This window comes from Pseudorca crassidens, chromosome 9 (genome assembly GCF_039906515.1).
Source record: "Pseudorca crassidens isolate mPseCra1 chromosome 9, mPseCra1.hap1, whole genome shotgun sequence".
Taxonomy (NCBI): Eukaryota; Metazoa; Chordata; class Mammalia; order Artiodactyla; family Delphinidae; genus Pseudorca; species Pseudorca crassidens.
This window is the reverse complement of record NC_090304.1, coordinates 70,515,503-70,529,009: the sequence shown is the minus strand read 5'-3', so window position 1 is coordinate 70,529,009 and position 13,507 is coordinate 70,515,503. Positions and strand designations below refer to the sequence as shown.

Genomic DNA, 13,507 nt, shown 5'->3' with positions numbered 1-13,507 from the left:
CCCAGGGTTAATTACTCTTGCCCTGAGTCCCCATAGCATACCGGGCCTCCCTTATCAAAGAGACATATGCACGGTACAGCAATTGCTTGTTTTTCCAGCCCTACCCCTCGCTAGGATTTCTAAAGACTTCTATCTTATTCATAGTTGTATCCCCAACCTTTAGCACAGTGCCCAGCTTCAATCCACCAATATTTTATGACTGTCTACCACGTGTCAGGCCCTGTGCAGATAAGTAGGCTCTCAGTGAACACATCTTGTATGCATGGATGAATGGAGGTGTGGATGGGGGGTGGGTAGATAGTGGATGGAAGAAAGGTGGATGGATGGTGGATGGATGTATAGATGGATGGATGGATGGATGGGTGGGTGGATGCATGGATGGGTGGGTGGATGTTGTTTAGATGGCTGGAGGGTACATGGTGGGTAGCTATCATCACTGTCCAGTGGCTCCACCCCGAGCAGCCTGAGGCTCCCTTGTCCTCTTCTCACCCCTCTCACCCTAGGCTGTCATTTCACCTACCTGAAAGCCTTCTCATTTCACATGGAACCATCAGATGGTCCCTCTTGGTCCTCAGGCAACAGCTAATACCTTCCCTTCCTTCTGCCACCCAGCATCCAGCTGAATCTTGAATCAACACCAGTCAAGTGGGTGTGAACGGAAGGAGACTACTCATTTTTTGCTATTATTTACCTCTGAGTGTGTGCATTCCAACTGCTTCCTCTCTCTCTCTCTCTCTCCCTCCCTCCCGCCCGTCTCCTCTTCCTTCTCCACTTCTTGGGAACTGGTTCAACCAGAGTACACCAGCTCATCTGCATCTGGCCTCACAGGACAGGCAGGAGGAAGCGGCGGAGGAGGAGCGGGCGGGCGGGCGGCCAGGAGCTGCAGCGGCTGCCACGTGAGCGCACAGCCGGGGCTGCGCCGCGCCGCGCCGCCCGGGACGCCAATGCCGGGCCGGCGGCGCGCGGGGCTTGCTCATGAGGCCTCTGCCGAGCCGGAGGAGGAAGAGCCACGGCCTGTCGCTGGGAGTCTTCGCCCTCTGCTTGGCCGCTGCCCGCTGTCTGCAGAGTAAGCAAGGGCCGGACCGGGCGGGGGGCGGGGGGCGCGGGGCGACCCACAGCTTTCCGCGGGGCTGGGCGCGGCCTGGAGCGGGGACCCGGCCCGGCGAGGATCCCTAAGGCCGGCTCCCGGGTCACTCTGGATACGCGCCCCGCCCCGGGCGTTATCAGAGCCGGAAGGCGCCCGGAAGATAACCTGCGCGGCCCGGTGGCCGCCTCCTCTGCAGCATTTTTTATTTCTTTTTCCTGGAATAACCAGACTGCAGCCCAGGCATCCGAGACCCCCCAGGGCACACGGGCCCCGCCCCCTACTGCGGGAACCCTCCCCCTCTCCTTCCCGCGCCTTCCCCGGTCCCCGGCGCTGCGCTGGTCCCTGGTGCTGTAGGCCTCCCCACCTCTCAGAGGAACCCCCAGCAGACTGTCTCGAAGAGGAGGGGTTGTAGGGGTTTGGGTTGGGTGTTGGGGCCTGAATCCCTCAGGCCGGCGGTGATCCTCACCGCTCTGCCCGGAGCTGAGGGTTTGGATGGGCTGTCCCCGGAATCCCCCGGCTTGGTGAGTCTCATGTAACGCACAGCCCCACAGACCACCATGGACCCAAACCACAGATTTGAATGCAGTTCTGCTTTCTCATTTAATCGTGATCCTTATGACCATTCTCATTTTACAGATTAGTCATCTGAAGTGTGGAGACTGACCAGTGCAGGGCCACTGGCGGTGGGAGGGTCTATAGTAAGGGGCGGTGCTTACTAAGCACGTTTGCGCTCACTGCCCCCGGGGCTTGACAACACTTCTTTCATTGAATCCTCGGAGCAACCCTATGAAAAAAGTGCCACTCTCATCCCTGTTTCACAAGTGAGGAAACTGATGCACAGCCGTCACCAGCTAGGCCGTGGTGGAGTTAGGATTTAACCCTGGGCAATCTAGCACGCTTGACCTTTACGCCTCTCTAGCTAGAGCCCAGCTGCAGATCTCAGAAACCCAAAAGGACTGGGAGGGGGGCATGTGCCTCTGGCTGTCTGTGGAGCAAGGAATAGCCAGCTAGTCCATCAGGTGGGTGGGTGTGTTTGGCCTTGCAGTGACCTTTTCTATCATTTTTCAACCCTTCAACATGTGTTTCCAATCAGGCATTCTCATGCAACATCTGTACAGCTGTCCCAGGCATTCAAGGACCAACGATTCACCACAGTGTATACTTCATCTATTCACTCACTCATTCGTGGCACCCTCTGCTTCCAGGAAGCAGGCCACAGTCGTACTGGGGCTACCATGGTTCCCAGTCCTGTCCTCAGACGAGCAGACAAGAGTGCCGGCTTGGAGCGGCGCGTCCTGAGAGGCAGGGAGTGCCAAAGTTCTGGAAGCCCTAGAGGCTCAGGGGAATGAGGCCAAGCCTCCCAAAGGGAGCTGCACCTACCCACTGACAGATGGACAGGAGCAGCCACGGGAAGGGGCAGAGGGAACACAGCACGTCCTAGGTAAAGAGGGAGTACATGCAAAACCAGGAGGAAGGGTCAAAGTTTTGCAGTTCTCCATTGAATAGTGACTCCTGCAAAGCTGTAAACTCCAGGAAGACAGATTCCCAGCGCTTGTCCAGTGCCAGCCAGAGTCTACCCCTTAAGGATAGTGAGTGGGTGTGCACCTGCCTGATGGGGGCCTGTGCTTCCGCGCCAGCACTGATGATGTAGAGGGGGCCTCCTCCCCGTCACCAGCTCCCTCCATTCTCTGCCTCTTCAGGCTCTGCCCAAAGCTTCCACCCAGAAAGTCAGATATTCATCATTTACACTGAAGTCTGTGTGAAAGCATGCTCCACAAACACAAACACACAAACACCCTGCATTTGAGGCCTTTTCTCTATAAACGGGACTGTTATGGACTGAATGTTTGTGTCCCCCTGAAATTCACATGTTGAAACCTCAGCCCCCAATGTGATGCTGTTTGGAGGTGGAGGCTTTGGAAGGCAGTTGGGTTTAGAGGTCATGATGGTGGGGCCTCCACGATGGGGGTAGTGTCCTTATAAGAAGAGGAAGAGACACCAGAGATCCCTCTCTCTATCTCTTTCTGCCACATGAGGACAAAGCAAGATGGCAGCTCTCTGCAAGCCAGGAAGAGAGTCCTCCAAATCTGCCATCACCTTGATCTTGACGTCCCAGCTTCCAGAACTATGCTGTTTAAGGCACCCAGTCTATGGTATTCTGTGATAGCAGCCCAAGCTAAGACAGAAATTGGTACCGAGAAGTAAAGTGCTGCTGTAACCAATACCCAGAAATGTGGAAGCAGCTTTGGGACTGAGTAATGGGTAGAAGCGGAAGAGTTTTGAAGTACATGCTAGAAATATGGACTCTAAGGGCCATTCTGGTCAGGTTTCAGATGGAAATGAGGAACATGTTACTGGACAACAGAGAAAAGGTGATCCTTGTTAGAAAGTGGCAAAGAACTTGGCTGAGCTATGTTCATGTTCTAGTGTTCTGTGGAAGGTAGAGCTTGGGAGTGATGAGAAATTAGATATTTAGCTGAGGAGATATTAAGCAGTGTCGAAGGAGCAACTTGGTCCCTCCTGTCTGCTTATAGTAACATGCAAGAAGGGAGAAATGACTTGAAGGAGGAATTCTTAAGCAAAAAGGAACTAGAACTTAAAGATGTGGAAAATTCTCAGCCTATCTGTGTTAGGAAAAAAGAGAGCGTGTTCAGAAGAGAAGACGTAGATTGCGGCCAAACACTGATAAGATTAGCCTGGGTGTGAACCACGGGCCTAATCAGCCACTCCAGCAGAAACAACTCCAGTGAAACTGAAGAGGGTGAAGACAGAATGGAATGAGGGAAGGCTGTCAGATTTGATAGACCCTACAGGGCTGACTGTATTATCGCTGTTTAGCTGTGTACACTATTTTTCAGGCTAAGAAAAGAATGACTCTGAGGACAATTCAGCCAGCATCAGAGCTGTCTCCTCGGTTTCAAAAGACGGGGGTGGGGCATTGCCTTAGTTTCAACAGGCAAGATGGAGGCCTTGCAGAGTCTCCCGGGGACATGGAAATGCCCAGCAGAGCTGCAGGGGTGAGGGTGCACCCCTGTCTCAGTGGGTCCTAAAGGCAGAGCATTGAACCAAAGAGCTAACGGCATTTACCTTGCTAGGTTTTGGGCTCACTTGGGACCCGTCACTCCTTCTTACTTCTGATTTCTTCTTTTTGCAGTGGGAATGTCTATCCCATGCTTGTCCCACCACTGCATTTTGGAAGTACATAACTTACCTGGTTTCACAGGTTCACAGCTGGAGAGTAATTTTCTTTTAAGATGAATCATACCCCAAGTCTCTGAAAGGAGTTAAGACTTTTGGAGTTGTTGGGATGGAATGAATGTATTTTGCATGCAAGAATTCATTGCATGAATTTTTGAGGGCCAAGGGCAGGATGTTATGGACTGAATGTTTGTGTCCCCCAGAAATTCATATGTTGAAGCCCTAACTCCCAATATAATGGTACTTGGAGGTGGGTGGGACCTTTCGGAGGCAATTAAGTTGAGATGAGGTCATGAGGGTGGGTCTTCCATGAGGAGATTAGTGTCTTTATAATAAGAGGAAGAGACCAGCGCTCCCTCTCTCTACATGTGAGGATACAGCAGGAAGGTGGCCATCTGCAAGACGGGAAGAGGGTCCTCACCGAGAACTGAGTCTGTTGGCACCTTGACCTTGGACTTCTCAGCCTCCACAGCTGTGAGAAGTAAATGTCTGTTGTTTAGGCCCCCCAGTTTTTGGTATTTTGTTATAACAGCTCAAGCTGAATAAGACAGGGACTTAAAGGCATATCCCCTCTGAAAGCTGGCAGGCCTCCCGCACCTGGCCAAGGTGGACGCTTTTCTAGGACCCTTGTTCATTTCTTTTCTCAGCTCTCAACATGGGAAGTTATCCATCAGGCCTCCTCCTCATCAGTGCGCCCGCTCATTTGGAAGCAGATGATCCAAGACTCAAGCAGGAAAGTTTTGGGGTTTTTTGTTGTTGGTTTTTTTGTTTGTTTGTTTTTAATTGAAGTATAGTTGATTTACAATGTTGTGTTCATTTCTGCCATACAGCTAAGTGATTCATATATATATATATTCTTTTTTAAGTATTCTTTTCCATTCGGGTTTATCATAGGATATTGAGTATATTTCCCTGTGCTATACAGTAGGACCTGTTGTTAAGTAGGAAAGTTTAGCTAATGGCCCGGGCCAAGTCAGCTTGCTTCCTGTGCTCCAACCCCAGCTTCTAAAAAGCAGCCCACTCCCCCAGCATGCGCACACAGCCACACATGTGCACACACACGAGTGCCCTTTAACATCCCCACCTTACCAGGGTGGAGCCAGGGATGGAGGAGCTAGCCCCACTGAGTCACTCATGGCCCAGTGCCCAGTAGCACAGAGGAGCAGCGTGGGGGCTGAGCCTCGGTCTGGGGAGGGAGTTGATAGGCCAAAGCGGCCACAGCCAGATGGAGCTATGGGTTCTGGCTTAGCTGGAGCTGCCATGGGAGGGGAGGGAGAGCCGGTGTTGGAGGTATCCCCTGGAGACCCCGGGGAGACACCGGGATCCATCATGCCAGGACAAGGCCCCACTGGTCACCTATGCGGCCGTCCACAGTTACTAAGCAGTTATGATGTATCGGGCTCTGCACTGGCCCAGGTGAAACAAATGAGGCGTGGTCTCTCTCTGCACTGTCCTCTCTGATTTATAGACAATGGTCTTGCATACCTATAAAGGTACCCACCCAAAAGAGTGGTGCTTGGGTGTGCTTTTAAAAATGCAATAAAAAAAAAATGCAGTCATGCTGTGCTTGTTACTCAGCAACTTACTTTTTACAGCAATTTATTTATTTATTTATTTTTGGCCATGCCACACCGTTTGTGGGATCTTAGGTCCCTGACCAGGGATTGAACCCAGGCCTTTGTCAGCGAGAGCGCCGAGTCCTAACCGCTGGACCGCCAGAGAATTCCCTTCTTACAGCAGTTTTTGATCTCTGTCCATGTTGATAGCCTAGATCTTGCTCCTTCCTCTCAACTGCTATCCGTATGTCATTGTATCCACCTGCTGCTTCTTCCTTAGCTAGCCCCCTTCTGATGGACATGTCAGCATTCAGATTTTAGCCCTCCCTGCGGGGAGAACAGAGCCCTAATACAGGGTGCGGAGTGCAGTGCTATTGATATGCACATCGTATGGAGGATGAGGAAGGCCAGGGGCCACCTCCAGGCTGACAGGTACCCCCTGCACACACACCTCCTCCCCTTGGGGGTAGTGCTCAAAAAATGCCTGGGGGATTACACTGAAGCTATTGAGGGAGGGGCAGAATCAACCAGAAAGTCACCCAAATTTCTTCATTTCTGGTCTCCAAGGGAGTCCTGAGTATATTCTCTGCTGGTCTGGGAAGGGGCTGCAGTCAGGAGACTCTCCTTTCTCCGTTGTCCCCAGGACTTAAGGACACCTATTTATTTCATCTGCTCTAAGACTTTTTTTTTTACTTTTAATATTCCGATATATCTAAAGTCAAGATGCATGTTATAAATAAATAACTTTGCTGTAATCTCTGTCAGCCTGGACTGAAATTGAGTCCTTCCCGAATGTGTGTTGCTTCTGTCAGTCACCGTCACTGGGAAGCATCCTCCTACCTGGGGAACGGGAATGAAGAAGGTGAGGTTGAGTCTTGAAAGATGAGTAAGGGTATACAGCAGGACAGGGTGGAGAAGAGAGTTTTAGGCATACAGCAAGCGCTCAAAAACTAGGTTCAGGACTTCCCTGGTGGTGCAGTGGTTAAGAATCCGCCTGCCAATGCAGGGGACACAGGTTCGAGCCCTGGTCTGGGAGGATCCCACTTGCCGTGGAGCAGCTAGGCCCGTGCGCCACAGCTACTGAGCCTGCGCTCTAGAGCCCGTGAGCCACAACTGCTGAGCCCGTGTGCCACAACCACGGAAGCCCGTGCGCCTAGAGGCTGTGCTCTGCAGCAAGAGAGGCCACCGCAGTGAGAAGCCCCCGTACCGCAACCAGAGAAAGCCTGCGCGCAGCAACAAAACCCCATCCAAAAAAGAAAAAAGTAAAAAAAAAACCCTAGGTTCATGCATCCTCTTGGGGCCTGGCAGGGTCTGGGTGTGCTAAGCGAAGGAAGAGGAAGTGGGGAAGTGGGAGAGTTGCCTTGGTAGGCACCTACTGGAAACTTAACTGGTCCCCCACTCAGAGACCCCACTGACACTGCACCCCCGTAGCCTGTGCTCTCAAACACTGGGCTGCCTGCACCTGGGTTTTCCCTGGAACACAGTCTCAGGGTCAGAAAGTATTTACTTACCTAGCAGAAATTGGAGTGGGAGAGAGGCATCATTGGCAAGTATGAATTTGGGCAATGATTTTCTCCCGTAACTGGTTTGCTGGGCTGGGAAGGCACCGGTCAGCCCTGTGGGCAAAGGGGAAAGGACACACTGGACCGTAAAGCGAGCACAGAACATTCCTGCTGTTTACTGTGGTCCAGGGAGCACAGTGGCCTTTCCCCTGCTGAGGCACATCCCTAGGGGCAGCTCAGGCCAGTGACATGCTAATCCCAGAGGAGCCCCGCTGCTCTGGGGCTTCCTGGGGAGTCCCCAGCTGGGAAGGGGCAGGGCCTGAGGGGCTGGTTCCAGTCCCATGCTGGCAGTAAGCCCTGTATATGGGGTCACCTTCATTCTCTCAGAGCACAGGGCCAGGAGGGTGGGCTGTTTAGTGGTTCTCAGCCAAGGCTGCACATGAGAACCTCCTGGAGGGCTTGTAAGACCTACAGATGCCCACACCCTAACCCAGATGGTTACATCTGTCTCTTTGAGGGCAGGACCTAACACTGTTTCAAGTTAGGCTCCTGGGGTGACTCTAATGTGTGGCCAGGCAGAGAGTTCCTGGACTAGACCATCTCCATGTCCCCTCCATTCATCTTATCTTGAGGAAAGAGCTGGGCATGAACAGTGCACCTTTCTCCCATCTTCTGTTCTCAGAACACCCAGCATTGAATGCAGAGGAGTCTCGCTTATGCCTTATTAGTAGTTTAATCCTGACAAACCCATGATACTCTGCCACCGGGCTTAGGTCAAGAGAGAAGGCTGCTTTGCTCTGAAGTTTGGTTTGGTTCAGTAAATGGTTCCTGAGCACCTACTGTGTTGGGAGCACCATGCCAGGAGCCAGGGGTACTCAGCACGGTCCCTGCAGTGGGGGGAATCACATGACCCAGAGGGGAGGTCAGATCCTACCCAGATGATTTGAGGTCAGATGCCCAGGGAGTACTGAGAAAAGCATTTAGCTCAGCTGAGAGTTAGAAGGAGTCTTCTCAAAGAAGAAGCCTCGAAGGCAAAGTAGGAGGAAGCCAGGTGAGCCGGGAGGTGGAGGAAGGTTCTGAGCGACAGGAAATAATGAGCACAGACACCGCACCGCCACCTTCTCGCTCTTGGGGCCAGTAGTGGGTGACAATTCTTTAGTCAAGTCAGGTTTTTCAGCTCTGGTCAATTTCTTCATATTCAATCTGATAAGTTGTCTTAACAGTTAAAGGACTGGGGCTTGGGAAGGTCTTGGATCTTAAGTGCTGGAATATTTCCTCTGATAGACTCTTACACTAGTGCCAGGGGATCAGGAGGGAGATGTGGGTCCCTCGGCACCAGACACTGGCCAGGGGACCTAACGTGAGCCTTCTCTGGCTGTTTGCCCTTCTGTCCGATTGCAGTATCCCCACCCCAGGCTCACTGTGGGACTGGAGCACATTCCTTTTGGAGGCCAATGCCCCAAAGCAGAACACCAGACCCTCTCTTCCTTCTTGCCATCAAGCAGGCCTTCTGCATACTCTGGGATGGGAGTTCAGGAGTCCTTGAACCAGAGCTTGTTATGTCAGGTAGACTGTCCATTCAGTTTGACAGCCCCAGTTTGAATGAGCCATCCGTCATGTCACACACGGCTGGGGTGCTGGCGGTTCGCACCTAAGTGTGTGCTCGCCTGCTCCTTCTAGCGGGGGAGATGGGCAGTCACTCATCCAACACGAACGCAAAGCCAGCTGTGGGAGCCGAGTAGGGCCTGGCAGAGGAGTGACATTTAAGATGGGCCTTTAGGAGTGAGCAGAAGGCTGAGAATGGGGATGGGTGATCTGAGCTGAGCTAGAGGGAGTAAGCCACAGTGGGGAGTGGTCCACAGTTTGGTGCAACTGGAATTGAGGGATGGCAAGGAGTCTTGGGAGATGGGGAAGGAAAAGAAGGTTGAGGCGAGACTTTTTAGGTCTTTCAGAACCAGGAGAGACCCAGCAAGATGTGTAGTTTAGAAAGATCACTAATAATAGCCTCTAGCCAACTGAAGAGAAGAAAAGCCAGTACCTCCTTTTATAATTGTTAATAACAATGACAAGGCAATAATATCTGTGACTGTTTATTGAACACCACATACTTTGTGCCAAGCACTGTAACAGCTGCTTTTCCATGCAACTTCACAGTAATCCTGCAAATAGGTATTATTAGGCCCCATTTTATAGATGGGGAAACTGAGGCTCAGAGAGGTTGAGAGACTTGCCTAAAGACATTCATTCTTTCATCAGGTGTTTATGGGAAGCCCAAAGTGCCAGGCACTGTGCCAGGCTTGGGGGAGTCAATGAAGAACAAGATAGACCAGCCCCTGTGTTTATAGCTGAAAGTTGATCTGGGACGATGGAGCATTAATTAAGAGAAATTACAATGGACAGGGATAGGTTGATAGAGAGGGACAGAGAGCCATGGGAACCCAGAGCTGGGACCCCTAACCTGGTGTTGAGGGACTATGGAAGGCTTCCTGGAAGAAGTGATGTTTAAACTAAGACCTGTAGGATGAAGAGGGATTGGCCCTTTAGTCTCGTTGAAGGAGGAGCTTTGTACTCTAACTGTGGTACCCAGTCACATGTGTGCCCGAATTATCTTTTGATCACTTGACACCCCTCTTCCAAGAGCCTTCAGGCATCCTGTAAAAAGAATTGTTGGGAGGTCAGCCACCTCATTTCCTCCTTCATCCTCCTGTTCCACACAGTGGAACAGCTGTTGATCCAGGGTGATCTCCTGTTCCACACAGAAGTGGAACATTTCCACAGAAGTGTCTGAGGAGCACCCCTCCTCCTGGTTCCCCCGGCTGGCCACTGACTCAGGCCCACCATAAGTCCTGCAGCCCAGATCTGCAGAGGTAAAACCCAGCAGCACCCCATCCCCCAAGCTTGGGCAGGGCCAGGCAGCCACCTTTGCCATACCTGGCTTCCTTGACATCCGAGTAGAAACACAGCAGTGACTTGACCATAGCCTGTGACCATTCAGAAAAGTGTTTGGCTTTCTAGCAAGGGTGGCTCTTGCTTAAGTCAGAAAGATTCCGGAAGGAATTCCACAGGGAGGAGTTTTGGGTTACCCAATCTCTTGCCACACCTCCACAAGTGGATCACAGATTTACAAACGCTGATTCAAGTTCTATACGTGTTACGTAATTTGGGCTGGAAGAACGAGCGTCCTTCACTCAACACTCCAGCTCCCAGTCTCAGATCTACTGCTTCAGTCCCTGGTACAACTCCAGCTTCTGCTTACACACCCATGAGGATGGGGAGCTCACTACCTCAATAAGCAGCTCAGTGCATCTTCAAAGAATTCTCGTTCTTTGAAGAATAATCGTTCAATAATGATTGAATGGGCACCAAGTGTTAGGAACTGTGATAAGCTCCTTATATGTCTTGCCTCCCTTAAACTTCATTCTGCTGCCGGAGGTGGGCACGACCCTATTATAGTATACTTATTTCATTGGTACGGTAACAGAGAGTGAAAGAAACAAATTTACCCCACGTCACACAGCTGGTATTGGCAGACTTAAACGTTGAGGATAAGTCTGCCTGACTCCAGGTCTATGAATGCACGCGTTATACACACACGCTCTCAGTTCTCTTCACCGGAACCCATCTTCTTTCGATCTTTACACACTGGTCCTCGTTCTGGCAATGATTGGGTGTCTCAAGTCTTCCCTTCTCCAAGATGAGAAGTTCTGCAGCAGAGGCTCTTTCCCTGGCTGGCAGAAGTTGTATGAACTGTACTCGGGAAGGAGAGGAGGGGCCAGCTTTCAGGGATCCTAGCAGCATCCTCAGTGCCCCCTTTGCCCAAAGTTCTAAGGGCGTTGTCCTGGGACCAGCAGCAGCATTACCTAGGAACTTGTTAGCGATGCAAACTCTGGGGCCTCACCCCAGAGCTGCTGAATGAGAGACTAGGGATGGGGCCCAGCAATTGTTTCAGTAAGCCCTCCAGGTGATTCTGATGCAACTAAATGTTGAGAACCATTGCCTTAATAACATTGCAGAGAGTAGAGGAGGCAAAGGGAAATACTTAGGTCGCTCGTTCTTCCTCCCTAACCCAAAAGCATCTCTAGAAATAGGACCAGATGTAATAAAATTTGAGGGATGCCAGAAAGAGCCCATTTCCCCCAAATATCTTGCTGAAAGGCTGTCACAGGGCCTCAAACATTCCTTTTTCACACAATGGCCCTTCATTCCTTTGGTTTAGGTGTTGTTAAATGCCCCTAGGAAGTGGGTCTGGGCTTCAGCTGCTAACCCCTTAGTGCGGGTTCGTTCAGTGGTTTTCAGTCTTGGCTGTACGCTAGAATCATGTGGGGAATTTTAAAAATCACAGAGGCTTTGGTCTCACCCCCGAAGATTCTAAACTCACAGTCCAGGGTAGGATTTTTAAAAGCTTCCCCAAATGGTCTAATATTCAAAGATTGACAATAACTAGATTAGATCAGGTGGCTCCCCTTGGTCCAGTCTGCTGGCTGGGGAGGTGGGTTTGCCGGGCCTTCTCTGCGGGGCTCTGAGAAGAGATTGGGTGGAGCTGGTCAGATGCCAAAGGAGCTAATTACGGATTTGCATGTAGCGTGTGTGACTCCGGGCTGGTGCTCCATCAGTGTCAGTCCCCTTGACTTACTTTCCCGAATGCTTGTTGAATGGGGAGAGACTGGATTGAGTCTGGGTGAAAAATCAGAGAAGGGAGCTCCTGTGCCCCCTGGAATTGTTCCTGGCCGTCAAGCTCTCTCACCTACACTTTTTTTTCTTTTTTTTTTTTTTTTTGTGGTACGCGGGTCTCTCACTGTTGCGGCCTCTCCCATTGCGGAGCACAGGCTCCGGACGCGCAGGCCCAGTGGCCACGGCTCACGGACCCAGACGCTCCACGGCATGTGGGATCTTCCCGGACCGGGGCACGGACCCGTGTCCCCTGCATCGGCAGGCGCACTCTCAACCACTGCGCCACCAGGGAAGCCCTACATTTTTTTTTTTAATTGAATCTTTAACAGCCAAGCCATGATAATCCTTAATTACAAATGAGGAAATAGTGGCTCAGAGAGGGGAGGGGATTTGCGCAGTTGTTCAGCTGGGGCCTGGCGCAGCTGAAACAGTACCTGGGTCTTCGGATTCCAGGGCTTCCGCAGCCGGCATCTTCCCCTCCTCTGCCACCCTCTGTCCCCACAGGCAGGTGTGCCTTCCCGGCATCTGGGGAGAAGGGCGGCGTTTCCTCTCTGCCGGCAGAAAAGGAGCTGAGGAGAACATCGGGTGAGTGTGGTGGCCCAGGAGCCACAGGGCGTTGCAAGCAGGAGACGGTGCTCAGTGGTGTCCCAGGAGGACGAGGTCATCTGCTGGGAATGAGGAGGAATTTGGAGGTCAAAGAGATTGGAGGGACATAATAACCAGGGAGAAAGGAAGAGTGAATTTACGTGAACAATACATTAAGATGGGCAGTCCGGAGGGCCCTCTCGAATGTGCACCGGAAACCGTGTGCGCTGTTGTTCCGGAGAGTGTTGGCCGTGGGATGTTCTCCTGCCCTGCTGACTGCTCAGGTCTCAGGTCTGGGCAGAGAGGAAGTGAAGAGCTGTTGATCCAGGGTGAGGGTTTTGCTAGTAGATGTGATTAAAAGACAGAGGCCACTGGAGTTTGAAGAATCTTGGCAAGAGTGTTTGGGACATGATGGGCTATGGAACCCAGGCTGGAGAGGGAGGGATGTGAGAATGATGGATTGGGAAAGGTAGAGAGAGTTGGAGTGGAAGGACTGAGGAGGCCAGTGGGAGATGTTGAACAGTAAACAGGAAGGAGAGAAGGTTGTGGTCAGTGCAGGCTGCTCTACTGGAGACTGAGGTAGAGGGAGAATCTTCTTGTAGATGTTAGGAGAATAGAATTAGGAGAATCTCCTAATGCCAGAGGTATGTAGGATGACGCCATACTTTGCAGTAGAGTTGCTAACGTGTTTGAAGAGTGAAGAGGAGACTGGGGGAACAGAGCACTCACAATGACGAGGAGGCGAGAGGGTGAAACAAACTCAAGGGAAGAGGATTTTCCTGAAGCGGGTGGAGGAGTGATGGTCTAAACCAATGGTATCCAATAGAAATATAATGTGAGCCACACATGCAAGACATGTATAGACTTCTAAATTTTCTAGTGGTCACATTAAAAAAGAAACAGGCACA

At 51.5% G+C, this 13,507-nt stretch overlaps 2 protein-coding genes across 3 annotated transcripts in view; one reads left to right on the top strand and one right to left on the bottom strand.

Moving 5' to 3' along the window:
- Positions 1 to 860, bottom strand: part of HEPHL1 (hephaestin like 1) — a 166,878-nt gene extending 166,018 nt beyond the window's left edge. Inside the window, exon 1 of the mRNA XM_067750712.1 lies at positions 692 to 860. Coding sequence (XP_067606813.1) covers positions 692 to 707 — 16 coding nt within the window. The 5' untranslated portion in view covers positions 708 to 860. The remainder of the gene's footprint in view (positions 1 to 691) is intronic.
- The window catches only part of VSTM5 (V-set and transmembrane domain containing 5), a 33,503-nt gene continuing 20,612 nt past the window's right edge, over positions 617 to 13,507 (top strand). The window contains exons 1-2 of one of the 2 annotated variants that reach the window (XR_010946237.1): positions 617 to 1,066; positions 4,933 to 6,795. Coding sequence is in view for 1 of the 2 variants with exons in the window: in XM_067750723.1 (XP_067606824.1) it covers positions 976 to 1,066 (91 nt within the window). In the remaining variant the exon portion in view is untranslated. The remainder of the gene's footprint in view (positions 1,067 to 4,932; positions 6,796 to 13,507) is intronic. The other variant, XM_067750723.1, reaches the window with a different exon arrangement.